The sequence below is a fragment of the Trichosurus vulpecula genome, chromosome 5, assembly GCF_011100635.1.
Source record: "Trichosurus vulpecula isolate mTriVul1 chromosome 5, mTriVul1.pri, whole genome shotgun sequence".
NCBI classification, from domain to species: Eukaryota; Metazoa; Chordata; class Mammalia; order Diprotodontia; family Phalangeridae; genus Trichosurus; species Trichosurus vulpecula.
In genome coordinates, this window is record NC_050577.1 from 282,668,238 (window position 1) to 282,690,507 (window position 22,270).

Genomic DNA, 22,270 nt, shown 5'->3' on the forward strand with positions numbered 1-22,270 from the left:
GCTTGTATCCCTACTATTCTGAAATAGCTCACTTGAAAGTCCTTTAACCTCCTTATCATTGAAGCAAATGGATTTCCCTCCTCTCCTATCATCTTCAAATCTCAACCCCATCCTCCTTTTCCTCCACCTACTTCTTGGTACTGTCTCCCTTTGGCTTCAATGACACTATATTTTCATGGTTCAACTTTTTGTGCTAATAACACATCCTCTTGACCTCTAAATGTGGATATACTCCAAAGTTCTGTCCTATACCCTCTTCTCATTTTCCTACAAAGTCCCTCCCTTGGTAGTCTCATCTCTTCCATTCTTGGGATGGGAATCACATTCATGTTCCTTCAAGGCCAAACTCAGATGCCATCTCTTCCATGAAACCTTCCCTGACTGGTTTCTGACCTCTCCCTCATCCAGGGGGAAATGACGCTTCAGTTTTTCAGATCATTTTGTCTAGGCCTCTCCCTTGTATCATTGCAGGGAATTTGTCTTTCTCTTTCACCATCATCATTATATTGTAATTTCTTCAAAAGCAAGACATATGTTATATCCAGGGGTGTGCAGAAGCCAGCTCAAATCAACTTGCAAGAGCAAGTACATTATATATCAGGTCTTGACTTATGGTTTCATTGATAGTCCAGACCTAAGGATGATGGAAAAAATGTTAATAATGCAGATTAAATTTAAAATGCTGATGATTCACAAATCAATCTATCTAGCCGTAACCTCTCTTCAGATTTCCAATCTCAGTCTCTATCAGCCTTTCAGACATTTCCAGCTGGATGTCCAGTAGGCAGGCCGTCCAGTAATCCAGTTGACTTTAAACTCAACATGCCCGAAACTGAGCCCATTATCTTTTCCTCCCCCTTGTAAACTTCCTCTTTACTACTGAGGGCATTACCATCTTCCCAGTCACCCAGGCCTTCAACCTTGGTGATATCTTTGAATCTAGCTTTCACTTGCCAGGGCCTCTTTATTCCCGCTTTGTCACATCTCTCAAATACATCCCCTTCTCTCCTCTGATGTAGGCCCTCATCTCCTCACTCGTGAACTATTGCAATAGCCTGCTAGTTGGTTTGCCTGCCACAAGTCCCTCCCCTCTCCAGTCCACCATTCATTCAATCAACCAAATTCACTTTTCTAAAGCATCATTCTGTGTCATCCTCACACTCCAGTGGTTTCCTATCATCTCCAAAATCAAATACAAAACTGTTTGACATTCAAATCCCTTTATAATCCAGCCCTCCCTCACACCCCTACCTTTCAAATCATCTTACACCTTACCCCTCCCACATACTTGATCCAGTGACACTCTTTGCTGTTCAACAAACAAGACACTCCATCTCTCACGTCTGGGAATTTTCTCTGGCTTTGCCCTATGCCTGCAACACTCTCCTTCCTTGTCTCTCCTCCTGGCTTCCCTGACTTCCTTCAAGTCCCAGCTTAAGTCTCATCTTCTACAGGGAGCCTTTATCAATCTCTCTTAATTTGAGTGCCTTCCTGTATTCATTACTTTCTATTCATCCTGTACATAGCTTATTTGTGTATAACTGTTTGATTGTTGTCTCTCCCATTAGATTTTGAGCTCAAAGACAGGGACTGGCTTTTACCTTTCTTTGTATCCTCAGCACTTAGCACAGTGCCAGACACGTAGTAGGTGCTTAATAATGCTTACTGACTGACTTAAGTGTGTTGTGTGTATATTCTTCTCCCCCACTACCCTCAGCAAATTATTAAACATTTACCAGCACACCCCGCTGGACTTCGATGATGCTGAAGGAGAGAGTGGGGCTGATAACTCTGCGCAGCTTTGCCTCACTTATATCCAATTCATTCACAAATTAAGACATCACCCTCATGATGTCATTGGTTCTCTTCAAGAACAGAGGATGAACAACCAGCACACTCTTGGTTATACCCATATTTGTAACCCCAGTGGACTTAATACAGAGCCTCATACATAGCAGACACTTAATATATATTTGTTGCATTGAGCTGTCATAAAATTGGAGTCTGAGTCACTTTGAAAAACCAAAGTTCAATGATATTCAATTTTACAGATTGTAAGTTTCAATATATCCAATTTTTTGGCTAAGCAGGTTTGATATCTGTACTAGGTTTAGGTATATAAAACAGTTTCAATCCATCCACAATCATTTCTTAAGGTCCTAGGGATACAAACACAAAAATTAAAAAATTCCTGCCCTCGAGAAGCCTGCATTCTAACAAAAAAAGTTTCACATGTATTTTAAGAATCAAAATAACTGCTGGTATGAAGGCCAACTTGACAAGACTATGAGAATATGTACTACAAGAGAAGGAATGGACAACGCTTCAAATGTTGCCATGCTCTACCTCCAAATTATATAATAGGTTGGGGAATTTCAAGAAATGTCATTTTACTCTATTACCTAAATGTCTGTCCCTACCAAATTCAACAATCACATAAGCACTGGGCAGGCACAGATGACTAGTCAATTTGGAGCTCCTTCCAACTTGGCAGGATTTTCCAGCAGGATCACTCTTTATTATGAAAGGGTGGCTGTAACTAAAGATTTCAGACTGATTACATACCTTCAGGACTATCTGGAATAACTGAAGGCAGCTGTGGTGAAGGAATTGCACTTGAAGGCTTGTCAAAATCCAAAACCGATTCCTTAAGTTTACCATTTTTTTTAAAAAAGCAAAATTAAAGATTATGAAGGAGCAAAGATTATTAATTCATTTAAAAGCTCTGTTACCAGTATGCAAGCTATAAGCTCAAACTTGCCTGTAGTTACTTTTATGATGCAGAGTATTTTTATTTGAAAGCTGTAGTAGAATATTAAACTTATATCCTCCTACCTTCTGTAAAAAAAAGTTTAAAGCAGCTTTTTAAAGAAGGCTAGTCTAAAGCAGCTGCCAAAATAATTGAAGCCACTTTCTACAATTATATGGAATAATTCTCACTTGGGGGAAAAATAACAATTTCCAAAACATCATCTTTACATGAGAGTGTCTTAGCCCTCATTTTTGTGTGGCAAAGCCTTTATTCAAGTAAACTAAGAGAAACTCCAATTTATTTTATCTCAGACACATAGTGGTTCATGTTACTGAGTTAATGATACTGCTTAAATTTGAATTCCCCATTTCCTCCTTATACCAGTCAAACTTAGCCATTCCATGAAGCCTTCCCTTTCTAGTTTTACATTTAATGGCCTTAACCTTTGAACTTTTACCATACTTTAGTTGACCTGATTTAGCCTAGAAAATCTAAGCTTTTACATAGCTTGATCTAACTCAGAGTTTGTTTTATGCAAGGCAGATAGGTGGTACAGTGAATAGAGTACTGGACCTAGAGTCGGGAAGACCTGAGCGCAAATGCTTCTTCAGATACTTACTAGCTGTCTAACCCTGGACAGGTCACTTAACCTCTGCCTACACAATGAAATAGGGGGAATAACTAGCACCTACATCTCAAGGTTGTTGGAAGGATAAAATGAAATAATATTTGTAAGGTGCTCTGCAACCTTAGAGCACTAGATGAGTGCTAGGTAAATACTATTATTATCTCCCCAAGCGAGTTATAAGATATTTGAGTAGAGACTATCTTATTCTTTTAAATCCTAAACATTACTGAACATAGAGTGGGTACCCCAGATTTGTTCAATTGAAGTAAAGTGCTGATAAGCAATTGTTTTAATGGCCCTATATAGTAAAAACCACTTAGACTCTTACCTGCATAAAGTTATAAGTTCCCTGAATCTGAGTCATCAGATCCTGAAGCTTTTCTTTCCTTAGAACCGAATCATTTGGAGGGGCAGAAGGGGTATCTGCAGACTGATTCAAAAGCTTAGGCACCTGAGAGAGAAGTCCATGAGGTAGAAGAAAATGAAATTAAATTCTTCTATTGAAGAAATCTTTGCCATTAAGTTATCACTGCCATACTGCACAGTCCAATGATGCCACTCAAGGGCTAATATATATACATACCTGATGACTCACATAGAAGTGACTGACCAACTAACTATGATGAGACATGACTCAATGTAGCCACGATGTACCATTTAGTAATTGAGGGCCAAGTCCATAGACAAAGACTTTCACTTCCTCAGAGTCTTTTTGGTTCTTTTCATGTTCTAGGGAGTTAAGGGTGCTGTATAAAGCAACCTCCAGATCATAAAAACATTGCCACACTTCACCTTCAAGTTCTACCCTTAAGTACTGTTACACTTATTACTCTTAAGTATTCTGGATCTCAGGCTGTCTGTGAGATGGGTTTGCCAAACAAATGGGCCTTTCTGATCTCTCAAGAAGCAGACAGGTCCCAACACAAAAAGCCATCCTTATACCAAATTCCATTCAAGAGTAAACAGAAGTAGAAAGAAGCCATATATAAAGACTCTGATTTTATAAAGATAAAAGGGGATAAAGGTGATGACAAAGACATGTTTGAGAACCATCGTTCAGTTCTAGTTTTATAAACATTGGCATAAAATCATATTGTAACTTTACTCATCTGCCAAATTTAGTCCATAAAATACTAAAGAAGGCTGCAGAGACAGGCTTAAAAATCTAAGGTTAGTGATTAGAAGAACATTTTTAAAAATGTCGTGTAGGACAAATAAATCAGAATTGTGGCAGTAATTTTGCCACCAAGATACTCTCTTCATCAGACAGACATAAGTTGGGGGTCATTTATTTATTTTATTCTATGCTTGAATGTGCCCAAGGATTACAAGGTTACAGAGAGAAACCTTGGTTTGAGTTCAACTGCAAGCAAGTCTCTTTTGAGGTACGAAATACTGGCCAATACAAAAAATTTTATATTCTTTAATGAGGGATATAAATTTTGCATTGTGGGCAATACAAATGATTTAAAACAAAAGGATTAAAGACAGAGGAACCCATGGGGATTACAAAAGATTCACTAAAACCTTTTACAATCCATTACAAAGCTTGAACTTGAATGAAGGTGTAGATTCTTAATAGCTAAATGTATAATAACAAACAATCAAAACTGTTGGCTCACAAGTGTTTCCCTGGACATAGCTTCTCTTTTTTTCCCAATCTATGTTTTCCTATATAACAAAGCTAGCTACTCCATGAACTATCTTTATACCCAGTGTTTCACCTCTGAAGGAAACGTTTCTATTCCCACTATATCCCAGGGCAAAATTCAAATTTGAATCATGTCTTAGCTACCAAAATGTCTTACCTTAGCAGATAGGTACAAACTGGTGTTAGGGAGCAACATCAACAGAGATAAGCATGAAAGTGAAGCAGTAAGATTAACCATACCAGAAGATATCACTATTGTACCTAGAATATTATTTCTAGTATAAAAAGTTTTCTTTAGTCCATAGTGTTTTTGTACATTACCTACTTTTTTCACTTCATGATTGTGTTGCTATCTGTGTTCTCAGTTCTAAAATGCAAGAGTCACCATTTCAGTACCAGTGCCTGTGATTTCAGCACCAATTAACTAGTTTTCACATGAGGAAATTTCACCCCAAACTGAAGTAGCTAAAGACAAATGGAATATCTCAAAGGTAGCTGGGTCTAGTAAATAAAGAACAAAATTAAATCTCTTTTAAGCTATTTTTGGCAAGGGCTATAAAAACGGGTCTCAATATAATTAGATAACAAGTTCTCTATAATTCTAACAGCAGAATAATGCCCGACTCACATCTTTGGACTCTGAATCATACTGCCTGGTCATCAGTTGCCCATTCATTACAAGGCTTGCTGCTGGAGGTCCCCAAGACTTTGAAGGAGATTGTAACTGCTGCAGTAAAGCCTGTTTCTGACTCTCAACATTGGCTTCCCATGGCTCTGGAATCTCAGATGGCTTTGTATCTTGTTCTTCATGAACTGAAGCTGGCCAAGACCTAATGGCCTTCTGCCCATTCTGTGCAGAAGGAGTCCAAGAGTTGGGAGTCTGTTTCTTTGGCTCCAACTCTTTCTGCAGAGGAGCAACCCAAGGCTTTAGTGACCCTTTTTTCTTCTGTTCCTCCTGACCACAGACTGCATTAGCTTTAGGAATGTCTTGTTCCCATGACCCATGAACTATGTTGGATTTAGAGATCTCTTGCGTCTTTTGTTCTTCCTGAATATCAATAGTAGTAGATTTTGAACTCTCCTGATTATCCTGTTCTGGAGTTAATACAGGCTTTGCAGTCTCCTGTTGCTTAACAGAATCCCAAGACATCAGGGACTCAAGCTTCTTCTGGCCTTCTAAGTCAGCAATCACTTCCCAGCATTTCGTAAGCTTTGGCTTCCTGGTATAATCTTCTTCCCAAGATTGCTCTCCCTCTGATTTCTTGCTTGAATATTCAACTTCAGATAGGTAGCGTCTGTTGAGAAACTAAACCAGAGAAGTCCACTTATGCTTAAGATATAAAACTAGGAAAGTTATTTATTTGACTGAATAAATGTGCCTGTTTCTGCCAAGATCTCTTTCACTATGCCACAAACAAAATCAGGGCAGGGGAATGGACAAATAAAAGAGGAGCATGATATAACAGCTTAAGTAGAAGACACTGATGGAGAAATTGAAAAAAGGGTTCGGAGAGCCCTATAGTCCACAAAGACAAAACTAAACCTATTTGAGGACTATGGATCACATCCTGGGTCTTACTTATTATGCTTCTGCCTTTGACTGTTTAAGGTAGAAGCGAAACACCAGAAGTATCTTTACACTTCTTTAGTGAACTCTATTCGGCTTCCTGGATTCTACATAGGACATAGGCAACTCAATATATTACAAGGAAAGAACATTGTGATTTATGACTTATTGGGTTAGAGTCTAAGGCATTTGTGTATTGTGACCAAATTTGATTGATACTAAAAATTAAATAATGATTTGGAATTTAAAAATGCTTATTGACAAGAACAAAAACCATATGAAGATACCAAAAAAAAGGCTTTTGATGGAAGTATGGACAATCATTCATGTTTTTCAAAAAGCATAGGAACAAAAGGATCTTTCTTTAATATTATCAAAAACATTTATCTAAAACCAAGTACTAATATGATTTATAATAGAAAAATACTGTAAAGCTTTCCTAGATGGATCGGGAGTTAATCAATTCTGTCCACTGTCACCAATACTTTTTTTGTCAAAGAACTAGAAATGCTAGCTACAATAACAAGAAATTAAGAGAATTAGTGTAGGGAAAGGAATAAAAACTATTACTTTTTGCCCAAGACATTAAAGTTAACTTTTGAAAACCCTAGAAAATGAATTAAGAAGACCCCAACCATCAGTATAGTAGTATCAGTAATGGCATCAGTAAAGTAGCACAATATTTTTAAAAATCCAAACATCATCAGCATTACTAACAAAATCCAGGAGAAAGAAAAGAGAACTCCATTTAAGATACAACCCTCCTTCAAAACAAAACTAAACTAAAACTAAATATCCAATATTGATGACTAGGTTATGCCAATATAAGTATTATTTAAGTTAATCTACAAATTTAATTCTTATCTAATTACCAATTGTTAAATAGATGTTAAAAATCACTAAACAGATTTTTTAAAGGCAATATTCATATGGAAGAACTAAAGGTCAATAACATCTATGAAAATAACAGGGAAAAATTAGGAATGAAGAGGATTAGACATTATTGGCTCTTAAGTTATCATCTAGCAGTAATTACTGAAATTATCTCCTGTACTAAAAAAATAAAACAGACTTCCTATACATCAGTCTAGTCTCTGACAAACCCAAGAAAATGAAATAGTAGGGAAAAACTTATTTGCTTAAGAAGAAGTACTAGGAAAACTAGATAGCAGTTTGGTGAAAAACCGGTTTAGACCAGAATTTTAAATACCATATTCCACAAAAATTTCTAAATGAGTAAACAAACTAAATATAAGGAACCACTCTATTCATTCAAGAGAATGGATTTGTAACCATCCATGGCAAAAAACACAATAGATTATTTTGACTATATAAAAATCACAAAACTTTTACATAAGGAAAATGTAGCTAGAAGAAATTATTTTCTCCAGCCCATATCTTTGCACAAAGCATCTAATAAATCTGACATATACAATATACAGGGGATTGACACAAATTTAAGATTATGAATCAGTCTCCCATAGCCTCTGTTCTAAGGGTATAAATAAGCATTGGTTTTTTTTTTCAAGTAGCATATTTTTTTTAACTTTTAAAAATAATCCCCTCAATTACATGTTAAAACAGTTTTTAACATTTTTTAAAGTTCTGAGTTCCAAATTCTATCCTTCCCCCTTTCCCTCCCCAAGACAGTAAGCAATAAGATGTAGGTTATGCATGTGCAGTCATGTAAAACATTTCCATATTAGTCATTTTGTACAAGAAGGCTTGAATAAAAGAAAAATAATGAAAGTGAAAAATAACATGCTTCAGTCTGTATTCAAGCAATATCAGTCCTTTTTCTGAAGGCAAATAGTATGCTTCCTTTGGGAATGTCCTGGATTGTTGTATCGCTGAAAAAAACTAAGTCATTCATAGTTCTTCACCGAACAATATTGCTGTTACTGTGTACAATGTTCTCCTGGTTCTGTTCACTTCACTATGCATCAGTTCATGTAAGTCTTTCCAGGTTTTTCTGAAATCATCCTGTTTGTCATTTTTTATTACACAATAATATTCCACTACAATTATATACCACAGCTTGTTTAGCCATTCCCCAACTGAATCCCATGAATAAGCAGTTTTTTAAAAAATGCTCAAAAATAACTCCCTGTTGGTTCAACCATTTTGGAGAAGAATTTGCAAGTTATTCTTAACATGGGTTTGTGCCAAAAGGATGCTATAGACAACCAGATTTTATCTGTACAAAATTATTCATCCCAATACTATTTGTAATAGAAAAAGATTAGAAACAAAGTATATAACTAATGATTAAGAAATTCCTTAACATATAGTTTTATAAGAATATAATGTTATCACTGCATCATAAGAAACACACACGAAGAATTCAAAGAAATATGGGAAGACTTAAATGAACTGATGTGTAACCAGTACATTCCAAAGCAACCATAAAGTCATACACAACAACATTAAAGAAGTGGAGTTTAAATGGCAACAAAACATATATAAAATATGACAATAAAGTTAGTGTTTCCTTTCACAAATGGAAATGATTCAGTAAAAATCAAAACTGGTCCAGATAGTCTGCAGTTCTCTTATTTTTATCCTCCTAAGAATGTTACATATGAGGAAATATCTTGTATCTCTCTTAGATTCTGGCCTTTCAAGGTTAGTATTGTATCATTTACCTGAGCACTCACCAGTACCAAGTCAGTGGTCTCCAGGGTACATGTGGATGGGTGTTTAACATTCTTAAAGAGCTGCGTTTTTATGACTAAAGACTTGGTCTAAATCTCAAGTGTTACAAGCCAGCCAACCACAAAGGTAGTGAATACAGGAATGCCAAAGAAACCTTGACATCATCATTCTTCAAAACAAGTTTAAATATCAGAATTCATAGTGTAACTAAACAACCTTCTTCTCCTCACCATGGAAGAGAGATCTGATTCCTTCCTAATGCTGCCTATACAGTGGAAGAAAATGAAACTAAGTCTTAAGACATCTATCTGTCCTCTGCAAAAAACTATATAATACCTACATGTCTCTACTGGACTCATTTACAGATCTAAAGAACATGCTGCTAAACCTCTAGTTTTCTTACTATACCCATTTGTTTGAATCTCTTAAAATCAATGTACATGTTAGGCAAGTTAGAACTTCTAAGGCTGGCCTCCCTTTATCACCTCAAAGAGGCAAGAAATAGACCAAATAAAATAAAAACAAGAGAAAGACAAAAAAAATCACTAAACAAAAAAAATTCTCAGGGGAAACAAATATATTGAATCGACAAGTATAATAACAATTTAAGAAATAACACATGGTCAACAGAGGAGAATCACAGGGCAACAGCTTTATTAAAACCCTCAAAAAAGAGAATAGGATACAAGAATTACAGCCATTAAGAATCAGAGCTCTTAAAAGAAAAGTTCAAAAAGAAAAAATAATAATTTAGGGAAAAAATGCCAGAAAACAAAGACATAAGCTAAAAAAGGTTGGTACATCAATGCAGAGAACCACAATCAAAAATAAAAAATATTATAGCAAATCCAAATGACCACAAAGTTGGCATAAAATGAAATCTTTACAAACCAAAGACAAGTGACCTTAAAAACAGAGTTTAGTCAATCATTGGCCTTTCAAAAAAAAAGACATTTAACCAAAAGCTTGAATACCATACTTCAGGAAATACTACAAGAAAATTGGCCACAGTTATTGGAAACAGAGGGCAAAGTATAGATGGTAGTATATAGACTATGGTTTAAATCACCCCGATGTAATATTTTCAAGGGCTTTTGGAACTTGGAAATTCCAAGTGGCCTGGAGGAGACAACTGACATACAATGCTGTGTCTATCCTTACTCTCCCAAAGCCACTCAATGAAAAATAAAGAAAAGGCTAGCATATGACACCAAGAAAAAGAACAAAGCAAAGGCAACTGCTAGTAAAGCATATACCTTTTGGGGAAAAATGGATGTTTAAACGAAAGCATTTTTCTTTTTAAAGATTTGTTATTCCTTTTTTAAAAATAACCATAAGAGAGTCTTTGAAATGCAGTAATATGCAAAGAAAACAAAGCAAACATGTTAAAATATGTTGAAATCGGTACTGATTGGCTACAAGGTCTAAGAGACTACTGTCCCTTGAAGTCCTACCTAGTCAGTAAGGTCATTAAGGCAACAAGTCAAAATCATCTACAGACATGGCTGACCATAAAATAGTACTCTACAAGAGAAAACAGGTACAAGAAACTTAATAGTTCTTGAAATCACCAAAAAACAACTAAAGGTTATTAAAAAACAGAAGAAGGGCAGAGGGGCTCATGAGCTACACTTAACTCGTCGAGGTATCTTTAAAAAATATTATAGTAGCAAAACTACAATAAAATGATTCATTCTGAGACTAGGTTAGGTGACAAGAAGAGGGGTAGCAAATCTGAATCCAAGGGTACAATGGGAGAGGGAGCCATTTCAAGTAAAACAAGCCACACCAAGATAGACAGATAGACAAAAAGATAGATAGGTAGATAGATAGATACATAGACAGACTTTTTTTAAGTGAACATGATTCAATAATTTATGTATGCCTATGTGGAGAAGGGAAGGGGAAGCACATCTGTAAGAAAGGGAGGAAACTAGGATAGGACTGTTGTAAGCAAAACAGGCTACAGATACTTAGAGCTGATTTTTTGTTTCCATATTACCTTGATTTCCAAACACATTCCTCTCATTCCCCTCCTCAGGGGGCCATTCTTTGTAACAAAGAATAAAAAGAGAAAAATTATTTAAGCAAAACCAACTAACCTATCAACTGTGTTTGACAGCTCCACGGTCATAGTATCCCATCTCTGCACAGAAAAGAGGATGAACACTACTCTTAAAATAGTGGGTTTTTTTATTTTAAGAGGGAAAAATACTTAATTAAACTTCAAATATTAATGGGGTGAACCCATAAAATGTTGGAGGGTAACAGAAGTGACCAGAAAACAGTAACCAACATTTTGTTCTATAAGAGAAAACACTTAAAACAACAGACTTAGTTAAAATGAGAGACTAAAGTAAGAAATACTAAACTTTAGCTGGATTTTTTTTTCTTCAAAGGAGAAGGGGCAACCACTTTGGACAAGCCAAAAATAAAAATACAATCAAGAAAAATCAAGAAAACTACAATGCAAAGAAATGAAACAACAGCAATATGAAATTTAAGTACTCAAGAACTAACTGCATTGCAAAAAGACTCCACTTAGAAACATGTTCACTGGGTACTTTAACAGAAAGAAAAAGAAAATTATAATCATAGCTAGCATCATATAGAGGCTCTATGCAGGTGCTATGCTAATAAGTGTTTTACAAATATTACCTCATTTGATCCTAACAACAACTCTGGGAGAGAAGTGCTATTATAACTCCCATTTTATAGCTGAGGAAACTGAGGCAAAGGGAGTTTAAGTGAATTGTCCAAGGTCACACAGCTAGTAAATATGTGGAGGCCAAATTTGAACCCAGCTCTTCCTGACTCCAGGCCCACTGCTCTATGCATTGTGCAAACTAGCCACCTCAAGACAGACCTTTAATGATGACTGAATAAAAATCCTGAAACACTTATTTTTTCCAGCACCTTCATAAAAAAATTGATCAGTGAACAACCATATTAAAGATAGCTCCAAATTACTAATAAAATAAATACAAATTAAAACAACATTAAGATTTCACCTCATGCTCACCAAAATGTAAGATGTTAAAAGTATCTTGAAATAAAAATATTTCAATGATGGAGAGGCTGAGAGAAGACAGGAACAAAAAATTCACTATTAGTGAAATTGTGAAACGGCCTAATTATTTTGGAAAGCAATTTGGAACTATGTGGGAGAAAAAGGTAAAATGGCCATACCCTCTGATCTAGAGATCCTGCTGATATGGAGCAAAACATTCATAGCAGCACTTTTTTGTGGTGGTAAAGAGTTTCAGTTAAAATAGGTATGGAGCAATTGGGCAATCTCTAAACAAATCCCACCTGCGATGCTCACTGTCTGTATTGAAAAGTCACTGTAAAATGAGGGGTTTGGATTATACAGCCCTTAGGTCCCTTTGAGTTCCTGCCATAGGAAACAATAAAAGAAGAATTAAAAAAATATGGGAAGATTCATGAAAACTGATAGAGCAAGCAGAACCAGGAAAATACATAGGGATTTACAACATAAGTGCAAAGAATATAATGCAATTTCACATAATGACCAAGATCAGTCCCAAATAGAAGAGTTGAAACAATGTATGTGCTTCACTGAGGTCAGAGGAAGACTAGATGGAGGATGTGGCATGTGTTGTCAGATACAGCTCATGTATTGGTTGGTTTTGCTGAAATTTTTCCCTTTTTTCATCTTTGTTACAAAGGAAAGCATAATTCAGAAATGAATACAATATAAAAATAAAAAGCCATCCATTTTTTAAAGGCAATAATAATAATAATAATAGATAGACCGTGGGCTAGTTTCATAAGTGAAACAAGGACGAGATACTAAAAGTACTAATGGAATCCTAAATACTCAGACCAAGAACAAATTATAAAAATGAAAGAAAATAACAAGAAAGCATATGAAAATTTGCAGGATGAAGTTAAACATATCCTTAATATTTTCACTTGAGAAAAAAGGAAAAGAGAGCTCAGAGAAAAACTGACAAAAAAAGGATTAGTGAATTGAGCCTACAACAACAAAATCAAAAGTCAAAGAAGTAAATATAATTGAAAACAAAAGACTTTAGTTGATAAAAATAAAGTTGGTTTTGAAAAAGTAAATAAAAGAAGCCACTAGGTAAAAGAAAGGAAAACCAGATAACCAAAAATTAACTCTCAAGGGTAGGGAGACAGGAAAATCCTGACATAGATGGATTCTAGAAAACATTTAAAAAGCAAAAATTCCCACTAGTGCATAAACTGGTTGAAAAGGGGGATTGGAGGAGAAAGGAGAATGAAGGCACCTTACTAAACTCCTCTGAGAAAAATATGGAAAAGAAACCAGAGAAAGAAAACTACATATTCAGTAATGAATACAATGTAAAACTATTGATTAGCAAAGAGACGAAAGAAATATACTTAAAAAATTATTTACTATCAACAGTGAATTTGATCCAGGAATGTTGAGACTGACTTAAGATTATAAGGGAAAATGCTAACTGTAGCAACAAGATGAGAAACTGAAGCAATACGCAGAGAACTAAAAGGAAGCAAAATGATCTTGATTTGGAGATTGATATTTACTTAGAGAACCAACAAAAAATGGCGGAGAAAGGTTCCATTTAAGATAATAAAATGCATGAAAATATCTGGCAGTTAACCTTATCAAAATGCACATAAATACAACTATAAGACAATTTACAGAAATGAGAGACCTAAGTTGGAAATTCTATTTTTATTCACAATTGGGCTATGCAAATACATTAAAAATGACAATACTCAAATTACTCAAGATTTTTACCATAACAAAAGTATAAAAGGAAATTTTTATAGAATGATAAAAAGTAGGAAAGAAGTGTAGCTTAGTGCAATCTTATCACAAACTACAAAATAAAATAGTACTAAATAAAAGAAAAACGGAAGACCCCCCAAAAATGCACACAGAGTCTAATTTCTTTCAATGAATCGAAGAACCCTCTGTGTTGGATAAGAGCTGTTGGAAAAGCTGAAAAGCTTTTAAATTTTAAGCCAGTATCTTACATCTATGTCACAATAAATTCTAAGTGAATAAATGATCTACACAAGAAAAGTCACATAATTTTTAAATAGTAAGAAAATAGAAGACAATTACAAGGCATGGCATGTTAGTGTCAAGAAGACCTAAGGTTCACAATGGACTCTGGACTTCTGGACAATGGACTTCTATAAAATGGGGACAAAAACGGCACTTATAAGCTCACAAGGTTGTAGTGAGGATCAAATGAGAGAATATGTATAAAAACACTTTGCAAACCTCAAAGTTCTTTTTGTTGTTGAGTCATTGTTCACTTGTGTCTGACTTTTTGTCATCCCCTTTGGGGTTTTCTTGGCAAAGATCTTCGAGTGGTTTGCCATTTCCTTTCCAGCTTATTTTACATATGAGCAAAAAGGGTTAAGTGACTTGCTCAGGTTCACATAGCAAGTTAGTGTCTGAGGCTGAACTTGAACTCAGGAAGGTGAGTCTTTCTGAATCCAAGACCAGAGTTTTATCTACTGTGCTACTTAGCTGCCCTCTCAAAGTTCTAAATGATAGCTAATATCATAATCAGACACGGGAGAAAAGAGATCATATACAACAGAAACTCAATGATATAAATTTTTAAAATTTTATTTTTCCCCAAATAACAAAAATCTATAATATCCTTTCTCTCCCATCTCTCCCACCCCAAGTTGAAAAAAAAGAAAAGAAACTTTGTAACAAAAAGCACAGGTAAGCGAACAAATTCCTACATCAGTCATGTCCAAAAGATATAGGTTTCATTCTAGAATGTGGGTCTATCATCTCTCTGTCAGGAGGTATGTAGCACATTCTATCACCGGCTTTCTGAAATCACATTAACTAAAAAGCCTTTACACAAATGTAACTAAAATCAGAAAACACATGAATTACCAAAAAAAAAAAAAATTACGGTCCAGTTAGAACTCTGTCCCACTTTAAATGCTAAGCATTAACACTGTAGTGAGAAAGATACTCATTAATTACTACATCAGCAAAGCTCTTTTCAGTATCTCTTACCTCTTGTGGTTGTATCTCAGGCTGTGTATGTTCCATAAGAGATTCTAGGGAAAGAGGAGAATCCATTAGGTGAAATTCAGGCAAAGATTTTTCTCTCTATACTGGATCACTAACATTATTTCTTGTACCAAAGTATACCTAAATATAACAATATTTTTTACTTGTCACAATATATGGTCTAAAATTGTAAAGTGGTCCACCATTAGCCTTTATTCTTTATGGTACAGGTTATATGTTTTATGATGAACTTAACTTGATGGTTTTCATTAAAATATGGCTAAGTCATATTCCCCTCAATTAAAAGATGAATCTCCTCATTAAGCCCTCATACCTTCAAATACCTACTATGGGGAGTCATAGCACAGGTCCCACAAGAAAAGGTACTTGCAAGGGTGTCCTGGGGCCAGCTCATATTGGTTTGCAAAAGCCAATTGTTAAATTTTCAGTGTGAGTGTTTTTACCATAGAAATCAGCAAACATCAGCAATTCAGGGCTTTATTTATTGTTGTATTTATTACCTACTCTAGACTTTATAAAGTGGTAAAGAAAATACTAGTAATGCAGATTAAACTTAAAAGTGTGTTGTATGTAATTTTTTTGAGAGAGTCAATTATTAAACATTTATCAGCACACTCCTGGGTTAACCCAAGTTAATAACACCTATGATCCAAACAGACAGAAGTACCAGTAGCATCTCCCAAACCTAACTGAGGACCAAGGAAAAGTATGGCACTGAGTTTGGATGTTAATGAAAAAAGGGACACAGAACACAAGAGGTACTACTCTGGATTATAAAAGAATTCACCCTTTCAATAAAAAAGCTCATTATCTGTGTCAAATAAGAACTGTGCTTGCAAGTTGATCATATGTGAAGTTAGAGGAAGTTTATTTCCACAGACGCATAAAAAACCTCTGACAAAATAAAGCATTCATTTATGTTAAAAACCCTAAAAAGCACAGGCATTGAAAGGCTCCATTTCAATATGATCAAAAGCACATATTTAAAACCAAGAACTAATATTGTTTATAGCAAAGAAACACTAGAAATTTTCTTAACATAAGCTGAGAGAAAGCATGGGGCTCCCCTCTACTTGGAATTATTTGATGAAAGTTCTAGAAATGAAAATTCATAGCAATAAGGAACAAATACTAAAAAGTAAAGGCTTTAATCTTTTAATAACTATTTCCTTAACCATTCAACATGACAGTAATAATATAAGTCTGTCCTCTAACCAAAGAGGCCAAAGTTGCTCAATTCTATGAAGACTTACATCTAGAAATGACACCAAAAAAACAAAGATGTCATGTTCATCATAGGGGATTGGAATGCTAAAGAAGAAAATCAAAAGATAACTGAAATAACAGGTAAGTTTTGCCTTACAAAATGTAGCAAGGCAGAGACTAAAAACAAACACTCTTTTCAAAAGGCGACTCTATATATGGATATCAACAGATGGTCAATACAGAAATCAGACTGATTATATACTTTGCAGCCAAAAATGGAGAAGCTCTATACAGTCATTTAAAATAAGACCTGGAGATAACTATGGCTCACATCATAAGCCTTTTATTGCAAAGTTCAGACAAATTGAAGAAACTAGGGAAAACCGTAAGATTGCATAGGTATGACCTAAACAACATCCCTTATGAATAAGAAGTAAAAGCCATAAATAGATTTAAAGGATTAGATCTAGAGAATATAGAGTGCTTGAAGAACTATGGACAGAGGTTCACAATATTGTACAGGAGGCAGCAACAAAAAACATCCCAAAGAAAAAGAGGCTCAAGAAAGAAAAATGGCTGTCTGATGAGGCTTTATAAAGAGCTGAGGAAAGAAGGAAAGGAGAACGGGAAACATATACCCAACTGAATACAGAATTCCAGAGAACAGCAAAGACAGATAAGAAAGTTTTCTTAAAGAGCAATGCAAAGAAATATAAGAAAACAACAGAATGGGGAAAACAAGAGATTTTGTTAAGAAAATTAGAGATATCAAGGGAATATTTCATGCAAAAATGAGCATAATAAAAAGATAAAAGGGAAGGATTTAAGAGATTAAGAAGTGGCAAGCGTATAGAGAAGAGCTATAAAACATTTTAATATCACTGCCAACCATGATTGTATGGTTACTGATCTAGAGCCAGATATCCTAAAAAATGAAGTCAAGTGGACCATAGGAAGCACTGCTAACAATAAAGCTAGGTAGGTGCTGGAATTCCAGCCGAGCTATTTAAAATCCTAAAAGATGATGCTGTTAAAGTATTGCACTCAATACGGCAGCAAATTTGAAAAACACAACAGTGGCCACTGGATTGGAAAAGATCATTTTACATCTCAATCCTAAAGAAGGGCAATGACAAAGAATTTATAAATTACTGAACACACCAGCAAGATTATGTTTAAGATTTTGCAAGCAAGGCTTAAGCAACACATGAACCAAGAATTACCAGATGCTCAGTCTGATTTTTGAAGAGGCAATGCAACTAGAGGCTAAACTGCCAACATTCCTGCATTACAGAGAAAGCAACGGAGTGCCAGGAAAAAAAAACAACAACATCTACTTCTGATTCATGGCTACATGAAAGCCTGTGGCAAGTCCTCAAAGAAATGGGAGTACTTTCTGAAGGCTCTATTTTAGAAAACAGATACAATTCCTATAGGCTATGATGGTACAAGTTCCATTGGCCTGAGTAAGGCTCTAACTCTAGAGTCAGAGAATATGAAATACGTGGATAAAGAGAATATGATATGGGATATTACATACTTTGGAAATGGATTTGGAATAACAACGCTTGCCTTACAGACTGTGCAGAATGAAGAATAAAGCTACATGTACTGGTGATGGTCTTAAGGTGAAACCACGGGCCACTTACCATTTGAAACAAAACAAAAAACTTCTCATCTTCTCAAGATTATTCCCAAATATTTTTCTCTAAACAAAAACTAATCCGCTGTTTTTCCCTTCTCACCTAATCCCTCAAAATCCCCTAAATCCAGATATATGATTGGCTCTATGACTTACTGAGAACTCAATATATGAATGAAATGGATGAAAGAACAGTTTCATTGATACAGAATCATATTAACAAAGGCTGGAAGAAAAAAAAAATCATCTTGCCTCCTAAGGAACCAGGTCAAGAAGAAACAGAAATGAATATGGAGCAACTGATTTGTGAAGGAGATTGGGGAAGGAGTATGACAAGGCTGTGAATTGTCACCTTATTTATTTAACCTATATGTAGAATATACCATGAAAATTTGTGTAATGAGTATTGAATGGGGAAAGGGATGAAGGGAAAGAGAGATTTTAGAACTGAAAATCAAATAAAATTTAAAAGAAAGAAAAAAAGAAAAAGTGAGGAAGGAAGAAAGGAAGGCCCAGAGAATCATCAATGAAACTGAAATGATTAATAGTTTTAAGGTGGTAGGATACAGCATAAATACACAAGAATCATCAGCATTTCTATGTAGTACTAACAAAAACCAGGGAGAAGTAAGAGAAGTTCTACAGCTACAAAATACCATGGATATCTGGGAGTTAACAAATTAAGATATACAAAATTTATAAAAATATAACTATACCATGATTCACAGAAATGAAGGAGATAAACAACTGGAAAGATTTCACTTCTCATAGTTGGGCTACATCAATATAAGTGCCAATACTAACTATAACACAGATTAAGTAGTATACTTAATTTACATAGAATATATTTTTAAAAAATAATTCTGAACTTAAATATTAAAACAACAAAGCATTTCTATATGCTTTTCTACTATAGCCTCACCCAGGGGCTCTCAGGGCTACTTTTTATTCATGTTGCCGACATGTGTCCTGTCTCTGGTCATGTTGGCACTCACTTTGCTGGAGGTGCCCCTTTTCCCATTGCCTGTGATCTTCTAACTGACTTTTTGGCAGTTCTGGGGTAGAAGAAGGCATCTGGTATAATCTCTCATCGGATTTCTTTAATTTTTTTTATTTAATATATTTAGTTTTCAGCATTGATTTTCACAAGAGTTTGAATTACACATTTTCTCCCCATTTCTACCCTTCCCCCCACTTCAAGATGGTGTATATTCTGGTTTCCCTGTTCCCCAGTCAGCCCTCCCTTCTGTCACCCCACTCCCCTCCCATCCCCTTTTCCCTTCCTCTCTTGTAGGGCAAGATAAATTTCTGTGCCCCATTGCCTGTGTATCTTATTTTCTAGTTGCATGCAAAAACTTTTTTTTTTGTTTTTGAACATCTGTTTTTAAAACTTGAAGTTCCAAATTCTCTCCCCTTTTCCCTTCCTACCTGCCCTCCCCAAGAAGTCAAGGAATTCAACATAGGCCACATGTGTATCATTATGTATAACCCTTCCACAATACTCATGTTGTGAAAGACTAACTATATTTTGCTCCTTCCTAACCTATCACACTTTATCCAATTTTCTCCCTTGACCGTGTCCCTTTTTGAAAGTGTTTGTTTTTGATTACCTCCACCCCCATCTGCCCTCCCTTCTATCATCCCCCCTTTTTTATCTTCTCCCTCCTTCTTTCCTGTGGGGTAAGATACCCAACTGAGTATGTATAATATTCCCTCCTCAGGTCAAATCTGATGAGACCAAGATTCACTCATTCCCACTCACCTGCCTTCTCTTCTCTTCCTATAGAACTGCTTTTTCTTGGCACTTTCATGCGAGATAATTTACCCCATTCTATCTCTCCCTAGCTCCCTCTCTCAATATATTCCTCTCTCATCCCTTAATTTGATTTTAATTCTTTTAGATATCTTCCCTTCATCTTCAACTCACCCTGTGCCCGCTCTCTCTCTCTCTACATCTATATACACATACATACATACACACACATATACGTATATACATAAACATATATATATATATATGCGTATTCCCTTTAGCTACCCCAATACAGAGGTCTCATGAATTATACACATCATCTTTCCATGTAGGAATGTAAACAAAACAGTTCAACTTCAATAAGTCCCTTACAATTTCTTTTTCTTGATTACCTTTTCATGCTTCTCTTGATTCTTGGGTTTGAAAGTCAAATTTTCTATTCAGATCTGGTCTTTTCACTGAGAAAGCTTGAAAGTCCTCTATTTTATTGAAAGTCCATATTTTGCCTTGGAGCGTGATACTCAGTTTTGCTGGGTAGGTGATTCCTGGTTTTAATCCTAGCTCCATTGACCTCCGGAATATCGTACTCCAAGTCCTTCGATCTCTTAATGTAGAAGCTGCCAGATCCTGGGTTATTCTGATTGGGTTTCCCCAATACTCAAATTGTTTCTTTCTGGCTGCTTGCAGTATTTTCTCCTTGATCTGAGAGCTCTGGAATTTGGTGACAATATTCCTAGGAGATTTCTTTTTGGGATCTATTTGAGGAGGCGATCAATGGATTCTTTCAATTTCTATTTTGCCCTGTGGCTCTAGAATATCAGGGCAGTTCTCCTTGATAATTTCTTGAAAGATGATATCTAGGCTCTTTTTTTGATCATGGCTTTCAGGTAGTCCAGTAATTTTTAAATTATCTTTCCTGGATCTATTTTCCAGGTCAGTGGTTTTTCCAATGAGATACTTCACATTGTCTTCCATTTTTTCATTCCTTTGGTTCTGTTTTATGATATCTTGATTTCTCATCAAGTCACTAGCTTCCACTTGCTCCAATCTAATTTTTAAGGTAGTATTTTCTTCAGTGGCCTTTTGGACCTCCTTTTCCATTTGGCTAATTCTGCCTTTCAAGGCATTCTCCTCCTCATTGGCTTTTTGGAGCTCTTTTGCCATTTGAGTTAGTCTATTTTTTAAGGTGTTGTTTTCTTCAGTATACTTTTCAGTACTTTTTGGGATCTCCTTTAGCAAGTCATTGACTTGTTTTTCATGGTTTTCTTGCATCCTTCTCATTTCTCTTCCCAGTTTTTCTTCTACTTCTCTAATTTGCTTTTCCAAATCTTTTTTGAGCTCTTCCATGGCCTGAGACCAGTTCATGTTTTTCTTGGAGGCTTTTGTTGTAGGCTCTTTGACTTTGTTGACTTCTTCTGGCGGTATGTTTTGGTCTTCTTTGTCACCAAAGAAAGATTCCAAAGTCTGAGACTGAATCTGGGTGCGTTTTCACTGCCTGGCCATGTTCCCAGCCAACTTACTTGACCCTTGAGTTTTTCATTGGGGTATGATTGCTTGTGAAGAGTACTATGTTCCAAGCTTGGGGGGATGCACCAGCTCTGCCACCCCAGCACTCCTCCTTCCTCAAGAACCCCCAACCAGGACTGGGCTTATATCTTCAGCAGGCTCTGCACTCCTGCTCTGATCTGCCACTTAATTCCTCCCACCAGGTGGGCCTGGGGCCAGAAGCAACTGCAGCTGTAGTTCTGTAGCTGCCCCACCTCCTCTGCCCCCTCGGGTGGTGGCCAAACCAGGAACTACTTCTTTCACTCTATCCCCAGCAGCTTTTCCCACTAACCTTCTCTGCTGTCTTTGGTGTTTGTAGGTTGAGAAGTCTGGTAACTGCTGTAGCTCACTGATTCAGGGCACTAGGGCATACTCCACCCAGTTCCTGGTCTGGTTGGTCTGCGCGGCCCATGCTGGGCTCTGTTCCACTCCCCTCCACTCCCAGATCTGTGCAGGGTAGACCTCACCCAGCAACCATCCAGGCTGTCCTGGGCTGGAGCCCTGCTTCCCTCTGCTATTTTGTGGGTTCTGTAGTTCTAGAATTTGTTCAGAGTCATTTTTTATAGGTTTTTGGAGGGACTTGGCAGGGAGCTCACGCTAGTCCCTGCTTTTCAGCTGCCATATTGGCTCCGCCCCCCTGGATTTCTTTATTCTTATGCTATCTGGTGAGAACTTTAGGCTTTTACTGAAATATGTATGTGGGAGCAGGCACACAGATGCAGCTGTGCTGGTGGAGATGTGAACTAATACAGCTGTTCTGGATTTCAATTTGAAATTACACAATAAAAGTGACTAAACTATCTATTTTCTTTGTCTCAGCAATCCCAC

At 36.1% G+C, this 22,270-nt stretch overlaps 1 protein-coding gene across 1 annotated transcript in view; it reads right to left on the bottom strand.

The window, feature by feature from the left end:
• CAPRIN2 (caprin family member 2) overlaps positions 1-22,270 on the bottom strand; it is a 60,111-nt gene that overhangs the window by 15,375 nt on the left and 22,466 nt on the right. Inside the window, exons 8-11 of the mRNA XM_036761767.1 lie at positions 15,279-15,322; positions 5,660-6,337; positions 3,709-3,831; positions 2,566-2,647 (exon numbers count right to left, since the gene is read on the bottom strand). Of these exons, the coding sequence (XP_036617662.1) occupies positions 2,566-2,647; positions 3,709-3,831; positions 5,660-6,337; positions 15,279-15,322 (927 nt within the window). The remainder of the gene's footprint in view (positions 1-2,565; positions 2,648-3,708; positions 3,832-5,659; positions 6,338-15,278; positions 15,323-22,270) is intronic.